Source organism: Chaetodon trifascialis, chromosome 5 (genome assembly GCF_039877785.1).
Source record: "Chaetodon trifascialis isolate fChaTrf1 chromosome 5, fChaTrf1.hap1, whole genome shotgun sequence".
NCBI classification, from domain to species: Eukaryota; Metazoa; Chordata; class Actinopteri; order Chaetodontiformes; family Chaetodontidae; genus Chaetodon; species Chaetodon trifascialis.
This window is the reverse complement of record NC_092060.1, coordinates 14,595,352-14,620,667: the sequence shown is the minus strand read 5'-3', so window position 1 is coordinate 14,620,667 and position 25,316 is coordinate 14,595,352. Positions and strand designations below refer to the sequence as shown.

Genomic DNA, 25,316 nt, shown 5'->3' with positions numbered 1-25,316 from the left:
GGGCAAGAGAAAACACACGCCTTGAACAGGTACAAAGAAATGGCTAAGATGACGTTTGAAGCAAAAAAGGCACATTTTTTTCCCTTTTATAATAGACTTGCGTAAACCTGGAAGAGGTCGGCTTGTGGGAGAAATCATCCTTAGAATGGTGCGCGTCTATTAACAATCCAACAGAATTGTTTCAGTGTCCAACGTATCAATCAAAGCAATGAAATATGCTTTTTACATGACCGGACAACGTTTAGCTTCCCCATGTGACTCATAAACATTTTGTTACAACCTTCTATAAAAACTAAAAGAGGAACATACAGTCAAAAAGCCTACTTAGGAGCATGTTATTAATTAAGCTTTGTCACCTTCCCAGGTAACAGCGACCTGGAAATTTGTAGAAACTGTTACAATTTGAAAATGTAGAAAATACTATCAGAACCTGTACATAGATATTTGTTTCATCTATTTTAGATATTGTTCTGTTTGAAGGTAAGAAACCTGAGACACCATGGATGTTAAGCCTATTTCTCTTTGCGATTATCATTTATGTTACAAACACTTCCTACTTCTTATACACTACATCTTAGTCTGCTCGACATAACCTCTGTGCGCACTGGCTAGTTTCTACACAAACATCTCCGCTCTCTCCGTCCAGACCCGTTACCCACTACACAAAGTTGCATACTCGCTCCCAAAAACATCACTCAATCCTCGCAGCAGATCCTCACGCCTTTCATCGTCGCTGTTCGGGGGGTTGGGGGTGGGGGCAGGGGGTGATGTGGTGGGATTTTAAGGCATTGTGTCTGTTACGGGGCAAAGTCATCTCTGGTGGAAGAGGAGAGGTTTGACGCTCCCGGCCTTGAATTTTGGTAACTGGTTGCTGATGATCTCTGCCAGCATCTCCGGGAACTCCACACTCAGGGATTTATTCACAAAGGTGTAGAAGCAGAAGCTGAGCAGTCCACCAACCATCTGCAAACACACAGAACGAAGATGATTAACAGAAAAACACACTCAGTGTTTGGTGAAATGAGGAAAATAATACCTCGATATATCAATCTGATTTGTTGCTGACTTTTCTACTAGAACCGTCATTTAAAACCTTTAATAAACGAGACTTTCATGAATGCTGTTATTTTGCTCACATCTATGTGCAGTGCAGCCATCCTCACTTTTCCAGTGGATAAACACACTGAATCATATGTTTTTCAGGTATTTTATTTTCTGTTGCTGCTCCAGGTGAAACAAAATAAGCACACAGAGTCATTATGATCCCGTTTGCCCCCACCTTATCAAACACTGCAAATCAGAGTGACTTTGCATTATTGGAGAAAACATTTCCTTGAACCAGGTAAATGCTTTAAACAAATGAGATCAACCACAGACAGTAGATCATTGTTTAAGCTACAGACAGCAGGGGGTCAATAAGCACCTGCTGATAACATGTAATGCTGATGGCGGAGGACACATGTTGTCTGTGCGTGATGGATCTCCGTACCTCATGCATGGAGTCCAGCAGCTTGGTGAGCTGATAGAAACGCTGCCAGTTCTGGCTGGAGTTCTCCTCACGCTTCACGATGGCTTTCCCCAGCTCCTTAATGTACGACATCCGGATATCGTCGAACACCGCCTGGCTTTTCAGGCCGTCCTTTGGCACTGCGGGAGAGGGGAAACTAAGGATCAACATCTGGGATTTTAACTGAAAAAGTGTTCTTTATGTTCTTAATTATTGTCATTAGCTGCAAGTGATTAATATACAGCATTTTCAGGGTGAAAACCCAATCATACTTAACAGCACAAAATATTTAGAGGACATACACACACAATAAAACCAGCCCACCCCGAGAAGGGCTGTGCTGGCTGTAAGCTGTGTTAACCTGCAACCATGGATGTATAATTATTTAGTCTACATTTAAGCACTTCTGCAATTAATCAGTAAGTGCCCTGACTGGTGAAACTGTGTGTGTGTGTGCGTGTGTGTGATATCCTGTATTGAACCAGGTCGGTCTACAAAGATTCAATTCTTATTCACGATATCTGCATGTGAGTTAATGAGCTGGCCTGTGATGTTTGGTTCTGTTCATACGTCAACGTTATCTTCCAGCGTCCGTGGACAGTATTGGATCGGACTAATGGCTTTTGTAATGGTCACATTAACACAGCGCCACGTTCGACGTGTGAGAGTGGAAGACGGCGTGGGGTGGTTCAGCTGCTTTCGGGTGATAGAGTCTGACCTGTGCTGAGCAGCAGCAGGACCTTCATGCACAAATACTCGTCGTGGGAAACCTGCAGGCGGACAAACTCGCTGGAGATCTTCAGCATCTGCTCACACTGGTCAGCCATGTAGGGCAGCTTCATCCGCTCCCTGGTGGAATTCGGACACAAACAGTTAAACGGCACGTTCTTGTTTCACCTTAAGTCACAGCTGATTTATAGGCCTGCTTGTGCAGTCTCAATCAGGGAGATGAAGCAGCTCGCTGTGATGTCTCTGTAGATTAAATGTTCAAGGTCTTGCTGCTCACAATTTGTGGATCCTATTTTAAATCATTCTTCCAGAAATGAGACTCAGTCTATTAGTTTGTTGGAGCAGAAGGCTGAGAGGATGAGTGAGTGTCAGATCAGTGATGAAGTAGTATTGTAGGTGAAAGTGAGGACAAACTTGTGCAAAAACTCTTGAAATTCATGCTGAGGAGTCACTTTTCTCTCCTTAACTTTAGTCAAAGGGAGCAGAAAATTTGTTAAAACGCACATCAGAAAAAAACAGATTATTGGCCACTATTCAGAAAACCAAGCATTTTACTAAACTGAGAGGCCGTTTCAGGGCTGCCAAAAAAGCTGTATTGAGTTTTGTTTGGTGGCTGACTGACAAAAACAGAACATATCATCACCAGATATTAATTATGATCCTATTAACTCTCAGCTTGTGATTATGGGAAAAACGAAAAAAAGCACAAGGCCTTTTACAGCCTAAAGCGTGGTAGCTGAGCCCACTGCTCACTACAGTCAGAGCGCTGTTTACAAACGAGTCATCGAGTCTATAAGAAGGGTGAAACACTGATTACCAATGACAGCTGACAGACGCTGTTTGATTCTTGGGAGATACGACACACACAGCACAGAGCAGAGAGCTACACTGATATACAAAAACAAACAGATGCATGCGTTGGCTGACTGACGGAAAAAAAGCTGGAAAATATCACTGATCTATCTGAGGCACAAATAACAACTCGACACACTGGTGTAGCACCGCTTTTGGTATCAAATTAAACAACAAGGGTCAGTCTCAAGCACAGGCTGAAAACGGACTGGAACGTACTCGTTGATGACGAGGTCTGGTGCGAAGCAGAGCATGTTGCCGTTGCACTGCTGGTAAGACCTCCAGCCCAGACCGAAAGACATGAGGAAGAGCCAGGAGCACTGCAGCAGAGTCATCTGATCGTCCAGGTGCAAGTTCCTGAAACCTGAGGGCAAGGACATGGAAATACTTCAACTATCTGCCAAGACAGTCACACAGTGTGAGACGGGTGTGTGAAAGTGATAATGGAAAAATAACAATACAGGTAATTCAGATGTGCGCTGATAATGTATTCTTAAGCAGGTGATTCTTTGTAAAAAACAAACAAACAAACAAACAAACAAAAAAAACCCCTACATTTTACTCATTTTCCCCCAACTTCTTTTTCTCCAAGTGCACACCTCAGTCAGGTTTCACTCGGTTTACCAAATGTGCCTACATGTCAACTTTGCCCCAGATGGAGCGGATCCAGATGTGGTGTCAGTGTGTTTATTTGCACGAATCACAACAAGGAAGACACCTGTTTCACCTGTTTTGCACCAATACATAACATCTCCTGCTTTTAGCTAACACATACATACCAAATATTTATGCTGGCAGTCTGTTGTGTGCTGTTAACATAAAACGTGTGAATGCACATAGGAGTTGCATTTTGGGTTGTGTGGTGTCACAAATGCCTGAACTGTCAAACAATGGAGGACAGCACACATCATTAAGTTGCTTTGTGCAGGTCTGAGTTCCTTTCTATTCATGGGCTATCAAGTGCAACACTTAAATACTGAATTTACATGTACATAGATTTCATTACAGAAAAAGATCAGAGACCAATAACAAATCAGTGTTAAGTGTTACTACAAAAAAGCAGATTCCATCCTTCTCTTTGCAAGCTCACCCATATAAACTACCTTGATCTCACCACACACAGGTTACACTCACTGCAAATGACATGTTTTACACTTCCACTGGCAGAGCACACTACTAACCTGGCAGAGCTTTGGCCCACTTGACAGCAGAGATCACCTGGCGGCCGCCCAGCCTGTTGAGGGTGGTCATGAGGCGGGTGGAGGTGTCGGGCAGGGTGCTGTCGTAGCCGGCATAGATGGTGTCCGGCTCGATGGCCTTCAGCAGGGACAGCATTGTGGGAACGAGTTGAGGCATGCACTTGGGTACCAGAGAGCGAGCTTCAATTGGTGGAGGGGTTGTCAGCTCGGGTGGGTTGCTTGGCTGGTTGCCCTTTAAGCGGTTCAACTTTTTGGTTTTGCGCGCTGCAGAGAGGAAAACAGGGTTGAACATGCCAGGAAGAGTTAAGTGAAATGAAGAGAAAAGGTGAAGAGGAGACAGGAGCGATTAAACCAATGTTAAGGTACACAGTTTGTCACTATCCGTGCAGTTAATAGGTATACCTTCCAGGTTCATGCCTGCCATCAGACACTTGCGGAAGCGGCAGGCTGGGCAGTTCTTCCTCCTGATCTTGTCTATTATGCAGTCGTTCCTCCCAGCACACAGGTAATTATGCTGCCCTGAGGCACACAGAAGAGGAAGATTAATCTGTTATTTACCTTCACTGCTGTGGCAAAACACTCCAGGGAGGAAAAACTAATTAGCTGTATCAGAGTCCTTTACTTTGCAACGATCATGCCTCAAACTTAAAATCATAATGACTCCAGCATTTGAGCCAACATATGTGATACAGACAGTGATGAACGAGGTCAGCGCAGACGATGAATAAGTCAGTGAGGAAATGATGATGTCTTATGGTGTTGTACCTTCCACTGCTCTCTTGAAGAAGACCTTGCAGCTGCCACAGGTGAGAACACCGTAGTGGCAGCCTGAAGCCTCATCAGAGCAGACCAGGCAGATTTTATGAGTCCCGCTTTTTCCCTGTGTCGAGGATGTAGCGACTACTGCTTCCTGTCTGGAGGTAGAACTGGAGGGAGAGAGAGGAGTTCAAATGTCAGTCTCTCTTAAAATGTTCCCTGTGGAGTTTGTGACCACTAGTAGAGCTCTGAAGCTCTTTTTCTATGTGTGGGTCCCCATTTTCTATGTCTTGCATGCGCTCGGGGACTCACATGCACAAATACACACAGGGTGATGCTTTACACATTCCTATCAATGGTGTTACACTATTTCACTGACCTACAGGTGGCAGAAATGCCAAGATATGCAGCACTGTGCCAGCAAAGGCAGGAAAAAAGTAATCTCACTGCAAAAAACTTGGATGTACAAAGCAGGTTTGAAATTTTTAGGAAAAATTGCTTTTGTCAGTGTTTTATGAGGATTGACATGCATTCATGTCAGCTGGATCACAAGGACACACAAAATGCATTTTTGTGAGTAACACTGAATGTAAACTTTGTTTACAAGAAAACTCCACAGGAGACCTTCAACCATAAAAACATACTATACATTTTACCAACAGAGACAAAACATTGACTATAATCTTGACTTAGTGTTACATTTGTACCATTTACATACTGCACTACCACCTCCTGAAATCATCCTGTCAGGTTTGAGAGTTCAGCTGTAGACAAACCTTGACAGAAATAAACTACACAGCTACACTACACATACGTATATGCCCATCAGAGTCAATGTGTTCCTTGTGCTTGTTTTTCTTAAACTTTGCCTTCGTTCCCAACATCATGAGTGAGGAAAAGTGAGTGCAGTGTGCCCATTTGGACCTTTAAGGCCTAAATTATCTGAAGATCTGTGGTCACATCTTAAATCCAGTGGTTGTCATTAAACAGCCCTTCTGCCTTTGATTGAACCACAAACGTTTCCAGACCCCGTCAACAGTGGTTAGAGATGCACGCTTTCAAAGCTACCACTAGAGGACGTCAGGCTTTGCAGCATCCATGCGTCAGGGGTCCACACCCCCTTTCTAACCCAGTGGCCACAGCAACAACAACGCCCACAGCAAGAGGATATTGAGCCTGAGACTTGCAAACAACTGTCTCTGTCTGTCCATGTGTCCACAGGTCTGCCACAGCAATGAAAACAAACAGTTTCATTTGATAACAGCTGAACTGTTACTGCACACTAACACAGTAATGCAGCCAGGGAGCCAAGTTCGCTCTTAGTTATACAACATTATTAGTATGAAAGCAGGTCAGGCCCTGGCAGTCAGTGGGCGTAGTAGGATGGGAAAACCTAAGTGAAACATCAAAGCATCGTCTAGCCATGACAGGGCTGAGAGCCGTCTAGGCAACACTGACAACACACTGTGGTCAGTAAATCTCTTTACTTCTGACGAAGAAAGTTTGTGAGCTTTGACTTTCTGAGTGTTTCTGACTGCACTTTGTCATACAGCTGAAATTCAAACCCAGGAGTGCTTACCCCCAAAACTTTGGGTTGTTTTAGGGAGACGATAACACCACAAATGGGGCGCTCACTAAACGAGCCCCAGCAGCAGTTTTCCTGACTCAAGTGTTCCTGAGTCCATGTGGTAATCTCCTTTATACAATCATGTGTTCACAAAGTGTTGAACATCAGCCCATCCTTGCTTGTGAATGACTGAGCCTTTACAGGATGCCCCTTTCATACCCAATCATGATGCTATCACCTGTTACCGATCAACCTGTGTACCTGTGGGATGTTCCAAACAGGTGTTTTTGGTGTCTTTTGTTGCTCCTGTCTCAACTTGTTTGAGACATGTTGCTGCATCAAATTCAAAATGAGCAGATATTTACAAAAATCAATATTAAATATAATGTCTTTGTGCTGTTTTCAATTAAGTGTATGTTAAAAAAGATGAGGAAATCAGTGCATTCTGTTTTATTGATGTTTACACTGCATCACAACTTGTTTGGAAAAGGCATGTTCATCTGACTGGCAGATTTTTTTAACTGACATTCTGCTGAGGTATTCGACCACAACTTTTGAAGAACAAAAGGTTTTAATTTCTGTGTGGTAGATACAGCCAACCCACAGAAGCACTAAACAAATCACACTCTATATTGTGTGCACAGTTTATCATTGTTTGAGGTGGACGACCTGAGCAGAAGGAACATTATTAGGAATATTTATAGCTACAGTGAAAATAAATTAACCTTGTTTTTTAGACTTGGAAATTGGATTCATCATTCTAACTAAAAACCAAAGACCAAAAACCCTACACTCATACATTACCTGTACTGACAGAGACTGTATTAATCATTCACTTATATATTTCCTATTCAATGTGAATAGGAAACATAAATTAACAATCACATATACAAATCCTACATGTCTAAACACACTGTGGGTGAACTTATGGTCCTTTCTTAGTTGTTGTCTGGTCTGGTCTGGTGATTATGGACCCTATTTTTGCTATGTTTTTGTGTCCATGTAACTAATTGAGACAAAACTTTTGGAGCTTTTTCAGTATTTCACCAGAGCGCTGTAGCTGGCAGCCATGAAACGGGCTGCAATGTAATCCCTGTGGGCATTTGTCCAAATCAATGCACGTCCACTAAAAGTGTTTAATACACCTTTTTGTTTCAGAATAAAATCAGTTTTCTTTGACCACAACAGTCACTATATCACTCTCTCCAAAAGCACCAGACTCCATTCACAGAAACAGTCATCGTAAAACACACTTCATTCAAACGTGACCAAAACAAAATATAACCCATTAAAACCTTCCCGGTCCATCTTTCTGCTGGTCCAACAATCATCATCAGCGGTGAAAATGGCACCAAAATATTATCACATCTAACTGAGAGATTTAAATATGTCAAGTTCAATAGGTTTTTTCTGTAAAAAAAACAAACAAAAAGTAATTACTGGACAAAACAGACTCTGGTTTTGCGACCCCTGTCCATCAAGCACTGCATTCAGTGCCTCCACTGTAGCAGTGCCCCCCCCCCCCCCCCCCCCCCAAGATCAAACATATGGGTTTTTTCCCCAAATATATTCGAATTCAGAATACATGTGCATGGCCCTTCTTCATGGGTAGTGCTATACAGTAATATTAAACCCTATTTAGCATTCAGGGATCAGTATTCCAGGGGGATGCAAGTGATAGTTATAGCGACTCCAAATTAAGAACACCGTTTGCTCTGGACAGCACTTACGCCAAAGTACAGAGGCTTGTTTGGAACAGACAAAACAGTGACCAGCATACTGTGCTGAAAGCTGGAAATATCAACATCTTAATATTAACAATGAATCAAATGACTGTGTGTGATGCTGATGGTGGCCCAGAAGTAACTGCGCATGTTTGCCACAAGTTCACCATCAGAGTGGGTGAAAAAACCTAAAACGGGCTTTAAGATTCACATAACGGCCACTGTATTTGAACTCAAAAACTTCATACTTGTGGAGAAGTGTGAAGATTGGAATGGAAACGTATACATCCATTAACTTATCCTGTGGTGGGTCAAAATAGCTGTAACCTAGAGGCGGAGTACACCCCTGAACAGGCCTCCAGTCAATCACAGGGTTGACAGAGAGACAGACAACCATTCAGGCTCCCATGCAACTCCACACAGGTCCCAGGCAGTGGGTATGTTTGAACGCAGAAGGTACTCGCTATGAGAGGGCAGTGCCAACCACTGCGCCACCAGCCAGGAACACGACTCCAGTAGGCTTTAACAACTTTATGAGGTGATAATATTTCAATTTAGTGTTTCAAGCATGATCTACTGCCCTCAAGTTGTCAAAAAAAGTCAATTAAAGCTGCTTCAAGATCATTTACGGGAACACAATTTAAGGAAATGCTTTACTATAGCCATTTGAGGATCAGAAATACTTCAAAATGTGTTCTTGACATATCGTCTTGGCAAATGATTGTGTTGTGACAAACTTATAGAGTAATCGTGGTTCACAGCTTTGGCTTGATTTTCTACCAATTATTTTTGATTAACAATATGAATGTTATACTATCATCTGAATTTTTGTTCTCAGTTCATCATTCCGCCTTTAACCAGCACACCTCAATACTTGCCATTTGGATAAGTAAACACAACACTTTACTGAAAATGACACGATGCAATTTTGTGTTGCCAGGAGTCTGTCAATCAGAAACCAGGCTGTCAACCCTTAACTTGGAAAGTCACATACCAAATTTTCTAAACACATGAGAAATATCAAAAGTAACATCATAAGTCACCTCTGAAACTGAGTCATGAATTCACTGTGAACAGATTGCTGCAATGCTAATTGTGCTGAATTCAACAGAATTCAGCTGCCAGAGTTCTTAGCAGTACGAGAAAACATCATCTCATTACTCCAATATGTGAATCACTTAATTGGCTTTCCATTCCCTTAGGCCTCCCATTTAAAATCCTCCTATTGGTTTATAAGGCACTACATGGTTCGGTCATTTCAGACCTGCTCACTGACTACACTCCGCATCAGACCTCTCAGGTCTTCAGACAGTGACTTTTTGGTTGTACCCAGAATGAGATCTGGAGATGGTAAAGGTGCTTTTAGTTACTGTTGACCTGCCTGTGGGAATGATTTGCCTGTTGACCTGCAATATACTGAATCTGTATCTACATTTAAAGCTGAGCTCAAAGCCTTCCTGTTTTCTCAGGCATATGAACAGTGTCTGTGTGTGTGTGACCAGGTATTTATCACGTTGTGGGGACAAAAATCTGTTTACACAGTCACATTGTGGGGACTGACCTCCCTTATGGGGACAAAATGCAGGTCCCCTTAATGTAAATCATTAAATTTTAGGGTGCAGACTGAGGATAGGGTTACGGGTTAGGTAAGGTTAGGTTAGGTTAGGTACAGGGTTAGGAATAGGCAAATAGTGGTTATGGTTAGGGTTAGGGTTAGGGTAAGGCTCCAGGAAATGAATGTAAATCTATGTAATGTCCCCACAAGTGATATAAACACAACATGTGTGTGTGTGTGTGTGTGTGTGTGTGTGTGTGTGTGTGTGTGTGTGTGTAAAACTTGTGAGTCTGTATGTATGTATGTATGTATGTATGTATGTGTGTGTGTAAAGCTTTGTGTTTTATCTGGTCTATGAATAGTGAGTGAGTGAGTGAGTGAGTGCGTGCATGCATGCATGCATGCATGCATGCATGTAGGTAGGTATTATAGGTATGTACTTTGCTTTTATTATTTTCACTATGTCATTATGTTGCATATGCTTGATGTTTTAGGTGTCTTTATAGTGTTTCTTTGTAATGAAATCTCTATAAATAAAGCTGCCTTGCGTTTCCTCAATCAAAACAATAACCAAATACAGTTTCATGACATCGTGAAGTCGTGTGAGATCATGGGAGTTGTTGTCTTCATTGTTAAACAACCACTATTGTTGTTAATTATAACTGCAAAAACATTGAATAAAGCAGTTTCACGTCAAAAATCAATGTTTCTGAGGCTCTTTGGGTGACAAGGACATGAGGAGGGGCTGTGAGCCCAGCTGCCGCTAACATTAACTCAGCTTGTTTCAAGGTGCTCAACTTGTTTTTAGGTAAGGGTTCCCTCAGCGTTAATCGTTCATGAGGTTTTAACCAGGAGCTGAATTATTTGCCAAGGTCTCCTCCTCTCCAAACCAAATAGACCCGGTAATTATAACCAGTGAAAACACTGTAGAAAGTTTCACGTTAAAAATCTGGGTCGCTCCAGCGCTCTTAGGCGGACACAGGATGTCCGGGGAGGGGCCGCAAGCCGAGCTGCCACTAACATTAGCTCAGCTTGTTTCTCTGGTAAGTTAAGATCCAGACGTTCGATGACAAAAGTCCTTTATCCAGTTAAAAGATACATAAAACGACTAAGATCTAAAATGTTATGATGAAACGGTAAGGAAACTACTCAGCTGGAAAAATTTTGTTGTCCAGCCATCCGGTCGACAGCCGGCGCTGACGGAAAACTGAATTCATATAAAAGCTGTGCTGCTGCAATAATGTAACCAGTATGCCATCTGTCTCACACACATTTCTGTGGGGTTTCCTTCACAGCTAACAGAGCACACACATACAGTACATGGACACACGCAAACAAAAGCCTTTCACACCACAACAGGGTGGGCAGTGGAGGATAATGATTCCAGAGTGATGAAGACGATGATGATGTCAGAGGGTGTGGAGGGGTATCCAGCTTGTCCTTCACTGGCCCACTGGGATTGTGTCAGCAAAGATAGCTTTACTAGACGGCTTTAGGCTACTGGGTCAAATCCAATTACTGCAGCCACTACATGGTTTCCAACACCAAAGCAAGCCTGAAGTGAAGTCACTGCTTTTCAGTATTTTTGCAAAACTTAATTTGCAATGAGCTGGGGACATTCAACCTAGCCATAAGACATGTTGCAGATCTGTTATTGTGGATTGTCAGACACAAACCAATCAAAACTACACAGCAATCTGCAGAGACAGAATTTCCTCTTTCTGAAACCATCTGTTGAAGTGAGAGCTCGCCATCGACAGGAAGTTCTTGCATTCCCTCAGAGTTTACTATCGGTCAGAGCACAGCCACAGAACAAAGGCAGAGACACCCTGAGATGGGCCTCGGCTTCAACAAGAGCAGCACTGAGAAAGTTAACCGCTTACGTCTGTAGGAGTGTGATCAATCAGCCTAGGTTTTAACGAGGCAAGCCACTTCACGCACTTACGATAATGCTGGTGGCCCAGTGCCCTGCTTAACAATTCATAATCCCCCTTTAGCCATGAGTGTCATGAGCAGCTTGGCAGGCCCCTGCTCTATATACCCCAGCCTCTTTGTCAATTCAGAAGGAGCCGTTCAAACTATATCATTGCAATGCTTGGCTATTACTTTTTGGGTGCAACTGATTTGGCAACTGTGCAGTTATTCTACATATTGGTCTACATCATCCTACTTGACCAACCTCAGTCCCAGCCACAGTAAATGCATCATCTCACAGATAGATGAACAATTATTTAGTTCCTTTTTTCTCTCTCACGCTCACATGTGGTGAGGCCAAACTCTCAAATAAAAACTAAAAACAATTGAGTAAAGATCTTCACAAAAATCTGGCTGGGTTTCTGCAGGCTCAAAACCTGATATCTGTCTAAAGTTAATCACTGCTACTAATATTGGTCAACGTTGCACAAACATCTCTTCATCTTAATATGTTAGCGTGAAGAGAAGAGCAGAGGAGGAGCAGAAGGAAGTGCTCCTTCCCCGAGGTAAGAGCCACCAAAATAGAAAGGGGAACTGGTCTGCACGCTCTGAATCATTCTTGCACGCAGAACAACAACACAGCTTCTATGAAAGAGCCGAGGGACTGGGTTTGTTTGGCTAAATCCTGGGCTGGACTACTCTAAAATGTCTGCATCCTGTGCCAGCCAATACAAACCAACAGTACATCTTTATAAGTTCTCAACATTAGTGCCATGCTGCCAATGAAAATGAATACAACGGAGATACGGTGCCTTTTGGAGCAGTTTTACACTGAGATCAAGTGTTTTTATAGTCATTGTTTTGGTTCATGATATAGGCCACTAGTGAAATACTCTTACATGTGATACATGATGGATGATGCCTTAGTGTCACTGCCTGCAAGGAGTCATTGTCTCCTCCTTCATGTTATATTGACAAAAGCACTTCATTAACAGCTACCCTTTGTAGCCCAGTGCAGCAACAACCACGTGGCTTCAAACACCAGAGGAGAAGACTACACCTAACCAATAGCTGAGCTCAAGAGAAAAAAACCCCAAAGGATTTGAGTTTCCATATTAGTTTCCAAAATAGGAGCCGTTAGCGACTTGTGTGTAGGTGGGAGGTGGCTTCCTGGCCTGTAAAACGAATTGGAGGCTTGCTGCTGCTGCTGCTGCTACCGTGCGCATAACAGTAATACCTTTAGTTGGATACCGCTGAATGTGGGAGGAACCCACTCCCAAAGTTTGATTTTGCTGACTCAACAACTGTTCACAAAAGAAGGAAGAAGGGCACAAACAACACACAGACTTAACTATATCCTCTTAACCTCAATATGGGGAATTTCTATAAGCCTATTCAGAATCAAAACACAACACAAACTAAATACAGAAAAAGCAAAACTGTGGTTATAGGGGAATGCGGTAATAACGTGAAAGCGACTGGAATGGCTGGCATTTGATCTGGTGCATTCACTTGGCGCCAGCTGTGGGGAGGCAGAAGGGAAAGTAGGTCAGGAGAGTGAGCGCTTCACAGTAGCCTGCCTGCCACAGCACTCACGACACACCCACATGCACACACACTCATGCATAATACACAAAGCCAATAGACACACATGTCGCATATGCACACAAGCAAAATCATAAAAGGTGATTTACAGCAGCTGAAAGCCTCTGCTGACTGTCAAGGTCTCTGCCCTTGGTTGCAGGAAGCTAAAACAAGGGACGAGAAAGAGAGAGAGAGGATGGGTGGGTGAGGTAGAGAGGTGAGGGGTGTGCCAGAGAAAGACTGACCACTGAATAGCAACAAACTCTCAAAACACAAAGCCAAGATGGAGAGCTGAGACCATTCATATACTATATATCTGCTCTATGTAAATACATAGATCTATATATAAATGGACTTAAGAGCATAAACTGCTCATGTATCAAACCAGGCACCAAACCACAGCTGATACACCTGACAGCTGTAATTAACTCCAATTTTACTCCACTAGCACCAGTCGAGTCAATGGTCTGAGTTTAGTCATAGCTCAATGGTTTAATATTGATCTACATTCTAAGCTCAGACAGAATAATTACCTGATAAATACCAAGCTCTATTACTGAGCTTACGCTGTCATGAGGAAACTCGCATGTTCAACAAGTTGTTACAAAGTCCCACTGACACCACAGCTGTCAAACACAGCCCTGAGGGAAGGATTCAGACCTAGAATTCACCAGTAGCTTGCATTAAAAGCATACTGTCAAAGATGTTCACAAAGACAACTATGTAGTTCTGCATGTTAAGTTTGTGAGTTGTTTATCTTGGCTAGGCTTAGAATTAATTTTTAGGGCAAGGCCACTTCGGTCTTTGATGAATATCAATCTATTACCACATCGCGGCCAAACTGTACGGCACCAAGGCCAAGACCAATGGTGCAATAGCAGTAAGTGATAATTACACATTAGCTAAACGCTGTATGGTGCAAGTATTAATGCATTTAATACTTGACATTCGATAAGTTTACAACCATATTGCTGCATAGTGTTAGTCCATTTACCATTTCCTCATAATGTGGACGCATTAATACTTGCACCATACAGTGTTTAGCTGCATGTACTGCCTAACATTAATTGTTAGCTAGCAGGTTAGTAAGGTTTACAGAGGGGGAGAAATCTTGCACTACAGTTAATGATGGCAGAGACACCAGGGAAGGTGTGTTTGTTTATTGGCTTGTCACATGTAGTTTTGAACGAGGAAATCTGCAACTTTCTTTTAAGGGCACAGCGACCAGTTCAAGACAGAGCATGCCAAACTGGCAGTGTGGTAGAAGGGGTAGTGAAGCCACACCCCAGGGCCTCCATGGCTGAGGTATAATTCCTGCACTGTTATCTTGAACGGGGCTTGAGGAAAACAACATGTAGAGATAGCAAAACTGTTTGCTGTGACAAAGTCGTCAGAAAGCCTCTTTAACACAGTATATTTTCAAGTGGTTCCATTCAAATCAATATTCCCACATGTGAAATTCTCTGAACTTTTACCACTGCAGTGAAGACACAGTGCGATGTGCTCTTGAACTTGGCCAGGCAATGCTTCATTCAGCCCAGGTCTGACTGCAAAGCAGGCTCTCAGCCAGGAAGTCAGATTTCCTGCTATCGGTCAGTTCATGGGAAAGCTACAGCTAAAGCACATTTTCATTATTAATTAGTCTGCCCATTGTTTTCTCCATGAATTGATTAACTGTCTGGTCTTTAAAATGTCAGAAAATTAGAGCCAGTTTCTGTAAGTGGCATGTTCAAATAGCTTGTTTTGTCCCATCAACAGTGTCAAAACCAAAGACACCCGTTTAATATCACATTACACAAAGAAAATCAACAAATCCTAACACAAGCTAAAACTAGGTAAAGTTTACCATTTTTGAATGAAAAAATATAAAAGTAGTTAATTAATTTTCAGTATCTGCCTGGATAAGAGAGAATGAACATGTGACTACTAAAGAGAAAAACTGAAATGATGTGATGAATCCATCTCAGTGGAAATGACTTCAGTGAAAGGCTGAGTGAACAACCTCTTATTTGTGTGAAAACCTGGACGATACACTACTCACAAACATGCACATAAAGAGAACTCTAGATTGTGAAACTAAACAACACTGCTTTGTCTGATTGTCAGATGTGAGAACAGCCCTATTCAGTGAGCGAGTTTTATTACTCCTGCAAATGACAGTCCTCCATTACACACAATCAAGTCAAAAGCCTCCAAGATATTCCAGTAAGCTACAGTGTGCATTATAAAATGTTTTTATAGGTCCACAACGTTTCTTATTTTGTCAAAGAGCCCTGAGAAACACAATGGGCACAGGCTTAAGTCAGCAGAAAGCAGAATGTATGGCTAAGTCATTATATCTGACCCACAAATTGAACTCCCCTTTATGGGCTGGGCCAATCATAAGCCCAGAACTAAATACCACACTAAAAAGAAAGGTTGCATAACATGGTGTGTGATTATCTACCAGAGGAATTATCTCTTATTATCATTCATTATTTTTCTCCATTGAATGTACAGTAGGCATTTCCTTCCAGTGGAATTCATTTTTAATCATGTCAAGCAACATCAAAACCAGTATCATATGATGCGTGCGTGCACTTCCAAAATTCAGAGCAAAGCAGAGCATTTCTCAAGGTGAAACATTCTTTGTTGTGTGAGAACTGGTCGTTTGTGAGTCAGACCGTAAAACTGAGTCAGACTGTAAAACTGTGGTGCAGAAAATGAACAGACAAGGTATGGAAAATTAAAGCACTGGTGATGTGGGAGACAACTGGTTTTGTTACAAGTCGCAGCTTGTTGGATTAAAGTAAGAAGACCTGCACAGTGCAAAGCAGTAAACCGTGAGGCTCCGGCAGGTCAGGTCCTCAGCGCTATGCAAAGTCTTCCGAGCCTCGGTCTCAGCAGGAAGCAGCAGCAGCACCATTGCGTGAGAAGCTGGAGGTGATGGTGACCCGATGCCAACTGCCTCGCAACCACAGAGTCAGCACAGCCCAGCGTTTAGCCAATTTCAAGACGCTAAATGTCACATAGGTTGAGATGAACAGGCACCACACAAAAACAAACTCCCACTCACTAGAGACACACAGAGAATTGTTAAGTTTACACACTGATAAAAACCGACACCCAACACCCACCCACTGGACTCACACCTGATGCAAGCACATAATCCTATGCTTTAACAAGGGCATGTGCACACACATACACACACACCCCAAAAAAGGGAATGCAACTAAAGCCACATGTGAAACGAAGATTAGGTGTATCTCGTGTCTCTCCCCATCTGTTCCTGGTCACTAGATATTAGGTGGACTGTCAGACAGTCGTGAAGATGGTACCAAGCATTTGTGCAAACAATAAAAACAACCACAGCTGTGCCCTCATTGGCATGACTCACTCCTGCGTGCCAATCTTTGAGCTGATCACTCCCTGTCAGATATTGTGAATCAGACAGGCGTGAATGTAAAAGAGACACAAACAAAAAAGCCTCTAAGATGTGTCTCACGCCAGCATTGGTGAAGAATTTCTATTGAGCTGCTTCACGACTGGACTCAAAGCCACGTTCACAGCTGAAGCCATAAAACTCCACACGGCAGCACAGTAATAACTGCACAAAAGACACTTTGTGGGGCCGTGTGAATTCCAAACACTGTGACTTGTTACTCACTGGAAAGAAATCACAGCTGAAATTAAGATTCAGCTAAATCAGCTGAGTAAGTCAGCGGAACAAGTAGCCTCTTCATTTCTCTCTACGACAGAATTTCCTTCTCACTGCACAGGTCTGAATTCTGTAAAGGCCACAGTTCGTTCATCCCTACTGCTGAATGAAATGTCTCTGCTGCTCCTTGGGGACAGATCTGCTTCAAGTGAAGACAGTGCAAATCTCAGGTTTATTTTTGGCACAATGAAACTGGAAGATCGAACACAACAGCCCCAAACAACCTCATGAACCCCCATTGAGTGGATACTTCCGCGAGAGGCTGAACAGAGCCAATAGGCTGTCAAACTGAACAGTAAAAGAGACACTAAGATTAAAAAAGAAGACGTATCTGGTTTAGAGGGAAAACACATTGGAATGGGGACATGTCATAAACTCACGTACTGATGCTCAGGCTTGTCCAGTAGAGAAAAAAGATGACATGTCTGACTTGGATGAAAGTGGAATTCCCCTGGCTTTTTAACAGCACATCCTTTATCCAGATCTCGGCACTTACTGCTGCAGCCACATACTGTAGAGTCCACGAACATGTCTCACAAAGCAGGACTGGTTGGTTAACTTGCTAATTTAAGGGTTAAACCAGGCAATTTTGTCTCAGGACGATGGCTTGATTTTAAATCAGGCTCCATTGCCATGGTAACCAAAACTGCAAACCAAACCTGCAAGGAGCAGTTTTTGTTCAGTCTTATCAAAATGTATAAAATGTCCACCTCCTCATGCATCAACTGTGAAGGAAAACAGGAGCTACCATTCCTACACAGTCATAAAAGTGGACAAAAATAGCACACCCACATTTAAGAAACAAGTGCTAAAGAACATGGAAAGATGTGTTCACAAACTACAGAATGACTTCTTTCCACTAGGTCAGATATACATGTTGTACTGTGACAGAGGATTTAAAAATAAATATCAGAAAGACATTACAAGTTTGGAGCCCACAAAGTGTTTCGCTGTGGCTATAAAGCAGGACTTTAAGAACTAGCAGGTAGCTCTAGGTGCTTTATTTATATACCCAATGACTGACTGACTCACACCCAATCCAGGCTACTTAGCATGTGAAAAGTGCAGTGCCCAAAAAATAATTTAAAGCAAATGTATCTGTAATTTGATGACTGTATTATCATGATCTATTATTATCACTTTTATCCACTATTCTACTCAAAGCATGTTTTCTGTCTCTTTAAAGTTTGAGACTGCATTGTGTCAATCTTCCCACAGGGATCAATATCTTCAATGTGTATTAAATATCCTGTGCTTTATCTGATCATGCTGCACATGTTTGGGTGGTCGTTACAAACCCTAACTCCCTCATGTGTATGCACTCATAAACTGGATTAATCCTGAACTAACACCACAAGCTGATAACCACCTTTATGAGAGCTGTTATCCACAATCGCCAGTGTTTCATTTGTGAAGCCAGATAACAGAGCCAGCCTAAGCAGAACTCTAAACAACACACGTAGGGCTGAAAAACTCACACCTGCTTGCTGCACTCATTAATAACTTTGTCAGCGACATTTTAAAAATAATGGTGAGTGCTAATCACAAGTTACCAAAGTTCAAGTGACATCCATAAACACAAGGAATCCTGTAAATAGACTGGTGTCAGGTAGAAGAGGCCATATCTTGTTCTCATCTTTGTTTACTGCTCTCAGGTAACGTGAGTTGTCAAAAGACACTTCAATTATAACACTGAAACCATTTCCTTACACACAAGGTTATAAACAACTGAACCATAAAGCAGTGTAAACAATCAGCAGCCAGTAGTTTCCATTAATGATATGCAAAGAGCAACAGTGAGCCCAAAACCTTACTGAGTTAACATTTCACTGTGGGCTATGCCTCTAAAGGTAGGTGGCTCAAAAACCGCATTTAAACATCAGTGTTGTGTTGTGACCGTGCTCAAATTTGCCAGCCCTACAGTAGGCATCTCTCTGTGGCTGGATACAAAACAATACAAGACAAAAAAGAAAGCTGAAAGGACACAATACAGAATATATAAAGAGAGGCTGTGATGCAGGATGTCTTTTCTTAGGAGTGATATTGAGCTGTCTGTCATACATCAACTAAACTGGATTGACTTAAGTGATTGTAATCTAAGCCTTCCTCTGGCAAAATGTGTACTATGGAGCTGTATTATGCAGGGGAAATAGAAATAATCACATTTGAAGAGCAGTAACCATAATATATCTATTTTGACATTATAAATAATTCTGATTAACAACGTCACCCAAATTGCAATTGATTAATATTCTGCTGATCATATAATTTATACAGTGGCTTATCATTTCAACACAAGGACTTGATCATTTTTGTGCATGAAGGTCGCGATCAGACTTATTTTCAAAGTCACAGCTTTGTTGTAAAGACAAGGAATAACACCCCTAGTCTTTGAATATTGAAATCAGATGTCTGATGATGCAAGTGAGGCCAAAGTAAGACCTTACATAAACCACATAAATATATTAGGTTAAGTTAGACCAAATTGAACGGTCACGTCGGACTACGCCGCTGAGTACTGCCAACATTTCATACCTGGCAAAGCTGATGGGGTAAGGGGAGGAGTTGGAGAAAACCTCACTGGCCCTTTGCACTGCTGAGCTGTCCCCCACACCCTGGACTCTGTTCCAGGGCCCACCAATGGTTGTCACTGGGAGATACAGGTTGGACACTGGCTTCTGATCCTTCTGCTGCTGAGCTTCATTGCTGCTGGGGTTGACTCCAAAGCGGTAGCTTTGTCCTCCTGAAGTGCTGACCCCACAGATGGAGATGGGGTTAGAGCTGGGCATGTCTGTGGATGATGTGCAGCTCATTTGGCAATAACTCTGGCCTGCAGGTGACTTCTCCTGTTTGATCTCATCTGGGTTGCAGAGCTGAATGAGGGCACCATCTTTTTCTTTCTTCACCAACGCAGACAAAATGGTTGTGGGGGTTAAGGAGGCAGTTGTGGATATGCTGGAGCAGGACTGATCTGGACTTGTCATACTGCTGCCATTGAGAGCAACAGAGACTGCCCCACTGCCATTGATGCTCTCAGCCACAGCAGGCTTTATGTCCCTCTCGGAGCTAACGTCCCTCAGCAGAGAATCGTCTGCCAGAGAGGACAGGAAGGCATCATCCCCTACATAAAAATCTGAGGGGGACCCAGTGAGCTCAAAGTCTTGGAGCAGGTCCAGAGCGTTGTCACTGAACAATTTCTGGTGCACGTCCACATCTTTGCCAATGTGCTCAAAGGCCTGATCAAGGTCAATGGGGTCCTGGTCTCCTTTATCCATGGAGAAATCTTCTGTTTTCATTGGGAAGAAGTTGGGATCTGATCCCCCAATGAGTGAATCCATGGAGGACTGGATAATGTCTACTTTATTGGCCTCCAAGTGGGGCAAATTTTCCCTCAAGGTTTGACGCCCAAATGTAGTGGAAGTATATGTTTGAAGAAACTGCTGCTGCTGAAGCTTCTGATCTTTGGTCAAGCCCCTGGACTCAGGGTCTTCAAACAAGGGTCCGACAGTGGCAGTAACAGAGGTGATCTCCTCTGGAAGGGGGCTGTTGCTGAGGCCATTAGGCACCTGTCCTGGCTGCATCAACGGGCTGGATGGAAGAACGACAGATGAGGCAGAGGTGATGGACATGGCACTGTGAGGAGCCACTTTCAACAGACCTCCCTCCTCAGGGCTTTCAGTGTAGACCAGTTTGCTTAAATGGTCATCTCTTCTATATGTTATCTTCTTCACTCCACCTTTATCCATCTTTTTTATGTTGGGAGAAACAGACAGAGTGTTAACAAGAAGGACTGAGTAGAGTGCACAGAAAACAAATTAAAACACATTGGGGGGGACTGTCAGATGTGCTGAAAAACAATGTACGCTACACTGTAGTATCATGTAAAACGGTTTCAGTGTGTGCGCACAAAGAAAACAGGTAATGCTGGCTCAACGTAAGGCTGGGAAAAGTTGCCAAGCATGCCCCGCTGCGCGCCCTTGATAGCTAATGAAGCTAAAGATAGCTAACTGCGTTAGCTATTCGCATTTAGAAAAATATTCACATGAGCGCATCGACATACCTCTCCACCTTACATACCCTGCACTTAAAGTAAGCACATACAGCACGAGTTAGACCACAAGTCACATTCAGAGAGCCGTAAAGTTTACCCAAGTCTGACATATGCTAAAGTTAGCTATGGCTAACTGTTGGTATGCTACGTAGCAATGTGGCTATCTTGAAGTGGCTACGTGCCCACATATCGGTCGAATGTCGTTGACAGTAACGTTAGCCAGCTAGCCAACAGAGCCGTTATAATTACATATTTAGTGTTAAACCTGCTGTTACTGCATTTATCTTTAGCTAACATATAACGTTGCATCAGCTGAAACCTCAAGAAAGACTCATATTTACCCTTGAAATGACTGATTGTAATGTGTCCACGGGTCGTCTGTCAACATTGTTTTGGTTGAAAGTGGAAGTCCACAACACCGAACACTGACTTAATGTTTGTTAACGTTGCTCTTCACGCGTCGTATCCTCGCTACATGGCTTGATAAAAAAAAAACGACAAAAACACGCCAAGCTGCGTGCGTTTTGAGAGTTTTCAATCTTCCACTTCGGTCTAGCTCTAAAATGTCATGCAGGCTGCGGTGAACTGGCTGAGCTATGGTGATTCACAGCTAGCCATTAGGAAAGTAGGCGCTAACCTCCAGGAAAAACATACAAAATGGAGAACTAAGCAAGGCAGCCCCATGGCAGACCTGTTTACAACATGCAGTGCTACCTGCTGGCCAAGCAGTGTAACTGCAGCTTGTTATGTTCAAGGAGTTCAAGCTCAAGCTCTCAGGAGCTGAGTATTTACAATGAAAACTGACGACAATTTATCAACCAACCACAAATGAGTAATGCCATTACAATAAATACTCACCTTTTCTTGGGAAATGTATGCAAAAGTGCAATAACTCAAAGAGAGTATGAAGTATAAAAGTAATCTGGGCAACAGCTAGGAACGAATGGTGCTCATCAAACTGTCAGCACTTGTCTCCTCTTTCATGATTGTTCATACAGCTGGCCAGCACGGGGTCTCCACTGTCTTGCAGCTGTTAATGGAGCCTTTGACAAAGAGACAGACAGGCAGACATCTGAGGCAGAGGACAGTGGGGGAAAGTATGAATGGACATTGTAGTCATCCACAGTGCAGTGATGGTGATCTGAGGGCTGTGAGTGGACCCAAGGGTAATTTTTATCTCATCTGTGACAAATACCAAAGACGCAGCCTACAGCTTTAGATCTGCAATGTGAAAAAGAGCTTTTATTAGACAATACACCCCCAGCTAATGATACGTTGAGGCAAAATGATGAGGTCTGAGCGCACTGCTGAGTATCACCACCATCGCGGTAAGATTATTAGAATTTCAAAATAAATTCTGATTAAATCACAGGATTATTGTTCGGATGCGATTGATTGCTGGGTCTAAATGTGGATGAAAGTAGATTTGAGCTCACAATGTTCATTTGCAGGTTAGAGTGTTGTCTTTTTAAATTACAGTAAACGGAAACACCTCTCACCTTGACACACTGGCCTGTAGATGCCTCACGCCGGGATGCAACACGATGGCTTCTTGTGTAAATAGTATGAAATAGGATGATATTGCAATCTGAACTTTAAACGCTATAACTGACTTAGAGAAGTTACTGTTATTGTGAACAACAGGCCAATCTGAGGCCAAATCATGTACTGACTAAAATAAGTTAAATCTAATATGCCAATATTTTACTGATGGAATTATTACTAGATAAAGAAATAAAATTAATGAATAACATCTTACTGCACTACCTGTATCAATGTCATTGCAATGCCTGCATCAGTATGACAAACCACTAATGGATAATTATTAATAATAAGTGTGATGGGTAACCTTTTCACCTTAACGTTCAGAAAGAAACAATCCACGAGTGCATTTTAAGTATGACAGGATGAAGCAAAGAATGTCTTCATTCAAGTAGAAGGTAGAGAGAGTGCCATTTAACTTATTTAAAACTGCAGCACTGTTACTTCATTTGTGATTCAGTCCAAAAAAAAAACCCCTGCAAAATGCCTTCTGTTTCTCAAGACATGCCAATTCACACTTCTGCCTCTTTCATCTGACATAAAAGTGCCTGGGAGAAGAGGAAATAAGGTAAGGCAGGCTATTACTATATGCAGAGGGATGATAACTCTGCAGAGAGGTTCGAACTTGTATTATTTCTTGCCTGTTTTCAAGGGGGCACAACAGTGCGTCGCAAAATATTCAAAAACAACAAAAATTCACTGGCTCGTTTGCAAAATTTACACACTGCAGGAACAATGTGTGCAGACTAGAAGTGTAAATTTATTAATGAACATTTCATCATAAATCATACATTTGCTGGAGATCTAAAAATTAATTATTAAACAATGTCTTATCTGACAGACATATTTTATCCACGCTACACAACCTGATTTGCCACATTGCTGATTACAAGGCAAGAGCCTGCGAAATCTGCAATTGCCAATTTAATGCTACATAAAGATTTTCTGACTTCATGCTCAGCTGGAGCCCGCATTGTCTCACATTATTCAAGCTGAAGTTGTATGCAATTCAAACCCCTGTCAAAAGATAGAATCTAACCTGGGAGCAGCACACGAGCAGGAAATAAACTGAAGACAGGAGGCAGGGAAATTGGCTCTAATGGGAGAATGAATGATATGAATAAGAAACAGGGTTTATATCACATTTGGGAAGCAACTCATCCCCAAGCAAGGGGCAGGGAACAAACTCCAAGTCTAACTGTTACACGACCAGAGATTCGGTCACATCTATGAATCTATTATAAACAGAACAAACCCCACAAAGTCATTGTCAGCATTTGTTGTCTACAGTAGTGTTTGCTCTACTGTTGAGGTCACACAATCCACAAAACATCACAATATTATTTAAAATGTAAGCAGCGAAACCTCACTTTGCAGAAAAAGAGATCAGTGGTACGCTCACTGTGGTTCTAAATCCCCACTGTTTGAATCCCACTCAGTCCCCTGTGGCTGCTTAGCAACCCCTCTCCAGCACAATATACTCTGAATTAACAGGGTAAAGCGTGACCGCTGCCTCCTCAAAGCCACAAGTCAAGGGTGCTCTCCCATCATCAACGCCTTCTTTCAACATTGCAGCAATAAAAGCCTCTGATTTATTGCAACAGGGCTTCAAAAAACACGAAAACAAACATGTTGGAAGGCAAACACGAGAGGTACAAAACAGTCTGAAACCCGGATCAGTGTTAGTGCTGCTGGTGGCTCTGTGTGATGTGGACAGTGGAGATAAGGGACCTTACGCTTCATATATAAAGCAAACAGGTCCACGAGTACCAAACTCATCTTTAGGCTTCCAGGTTCAGATGGTCGTACACCTTTGAATGCATGTTTTAAGGTAAACCTCCACATATATCTCTGCATATATCCCTTTTGATGTACCTTATATATAACACCAGCTTCTGGCCTATATATAGCTGCATACATGGATGATGACATGTATTGTTAAGCCTCAAATTCAGCTTGCATCTCACTTCCTCTAAAGTGCATTTGCCACCTTACTGTACTTGGCTTCACTGTGGAGTACACTGATCGCTGTATGACAAATTCACTGAGCAGGCCCTGAGCAATAATAGACAAGTCCCCATGCCCTGTCCCCCTGCTACTATAATCCAGAATAAAAATGACTCAGTAATGAGGGTTCATCTTCCTGAGTTTTTCTTTTCCCTGCTTGGGAATTGCTGGAAAAACTGCAAGGAACAAGCACTTTTGGGGGGGGCTTGTTTACCAAAATGGACCTCATACTCGTGCATTATGTTCATTTTGCATGAAAACACACTCATGTAAAATCAAGAGGAATTAATCAATGAACAGTTTTATTTTTGAAGTATCAGTGCATTTGAGAGGAAATGGAGCATCAAGCAGTTGTGACATGGATCTGTCTGAGATCTGTCCGTGGTGCTGAATCAAGAAATGACTCGGTCAAATCGATGAGGATTTTCTGGGTGAAAGAATATTGTTGCCCGAAGGTTCAGTCGGACGCAGAAGAGTGCAGCTGTCATTTTGTCATTTGAGGTTTTTTTTTTTTTTTTTTTTTTTTTTTCAATTCATGTTTGAGCCATTATGAGCAGCTGGATTGAAAAGGGAGTTAGTAAAGTATCCTGTATGATCACCAGCTCTTCACGAGTAGCTGTCTCTGCCGATGA

At 42.4% G+C, this 25,316-nt stretch overlaps 1 protein-coding gene across 1 annotated transcript; it reads right to left on the bottom strand.

The window, feature by feature from the left end:
* Positions 1 to 245: 245 nt before the first annotated feature.
* nr3c1 (nuclear receptor subfamily 3, group C, member 1 (glucocorticoid receptor)) lies at positions 246 to 21,758 on the bottom strand. The gene is made up of 9 exons (XM_070962994.1): positions 21,477 to 21,758; positions 19,620 to 20,830; positions 5,053 to 5,213; positions 4,690 to 4,806; positions 4,270 to 4,551; positions 3,308 to 3,452; positions 2,226 to 2,356; positions 1,490 to 1,647; positions 246 to 963 (listed from the first exon to the last, which is right to left on the bottom strand). Exons 2-9 carry the CDS (start codon positions 20,828 to 20,830, stop codon positions 811 to 813), a joined length of 2,358 nt encoding a protein of 785 aa, XP_070819095.1. The 5' UTR covers positions 21,477 to 21,758; the 3' UTR covers positions 246 to 810.
* Positions 21,759 to 25,316: the final 3,558 nt, after the last annotated feature.

Bases quoted from the DNA above. Each gene is read 5' to 3' on its own strand.
- nr3c1 (XM_070962994.1), bottom strand. From the start codon at position 20,830: ATGGATAAAGGTGGAGTGAAGAAGATAACATATAGAAGAGATGACCAT. The intron at 5,214-19,619 runs GTATGAAATGTT...CTCTCCCTCCAG, and splicing joins TACCCCATCAGCTTTGCCAG to TTCTACCTCCAGACAGGAAG. The intron at 4,807-5,052 runs GTACAACACCAT...TGTGTGCCTCAG, and splicing joins CTTCAAGAGAGCAGTGGAAG to GGCAGCATAATTACCTGTGT.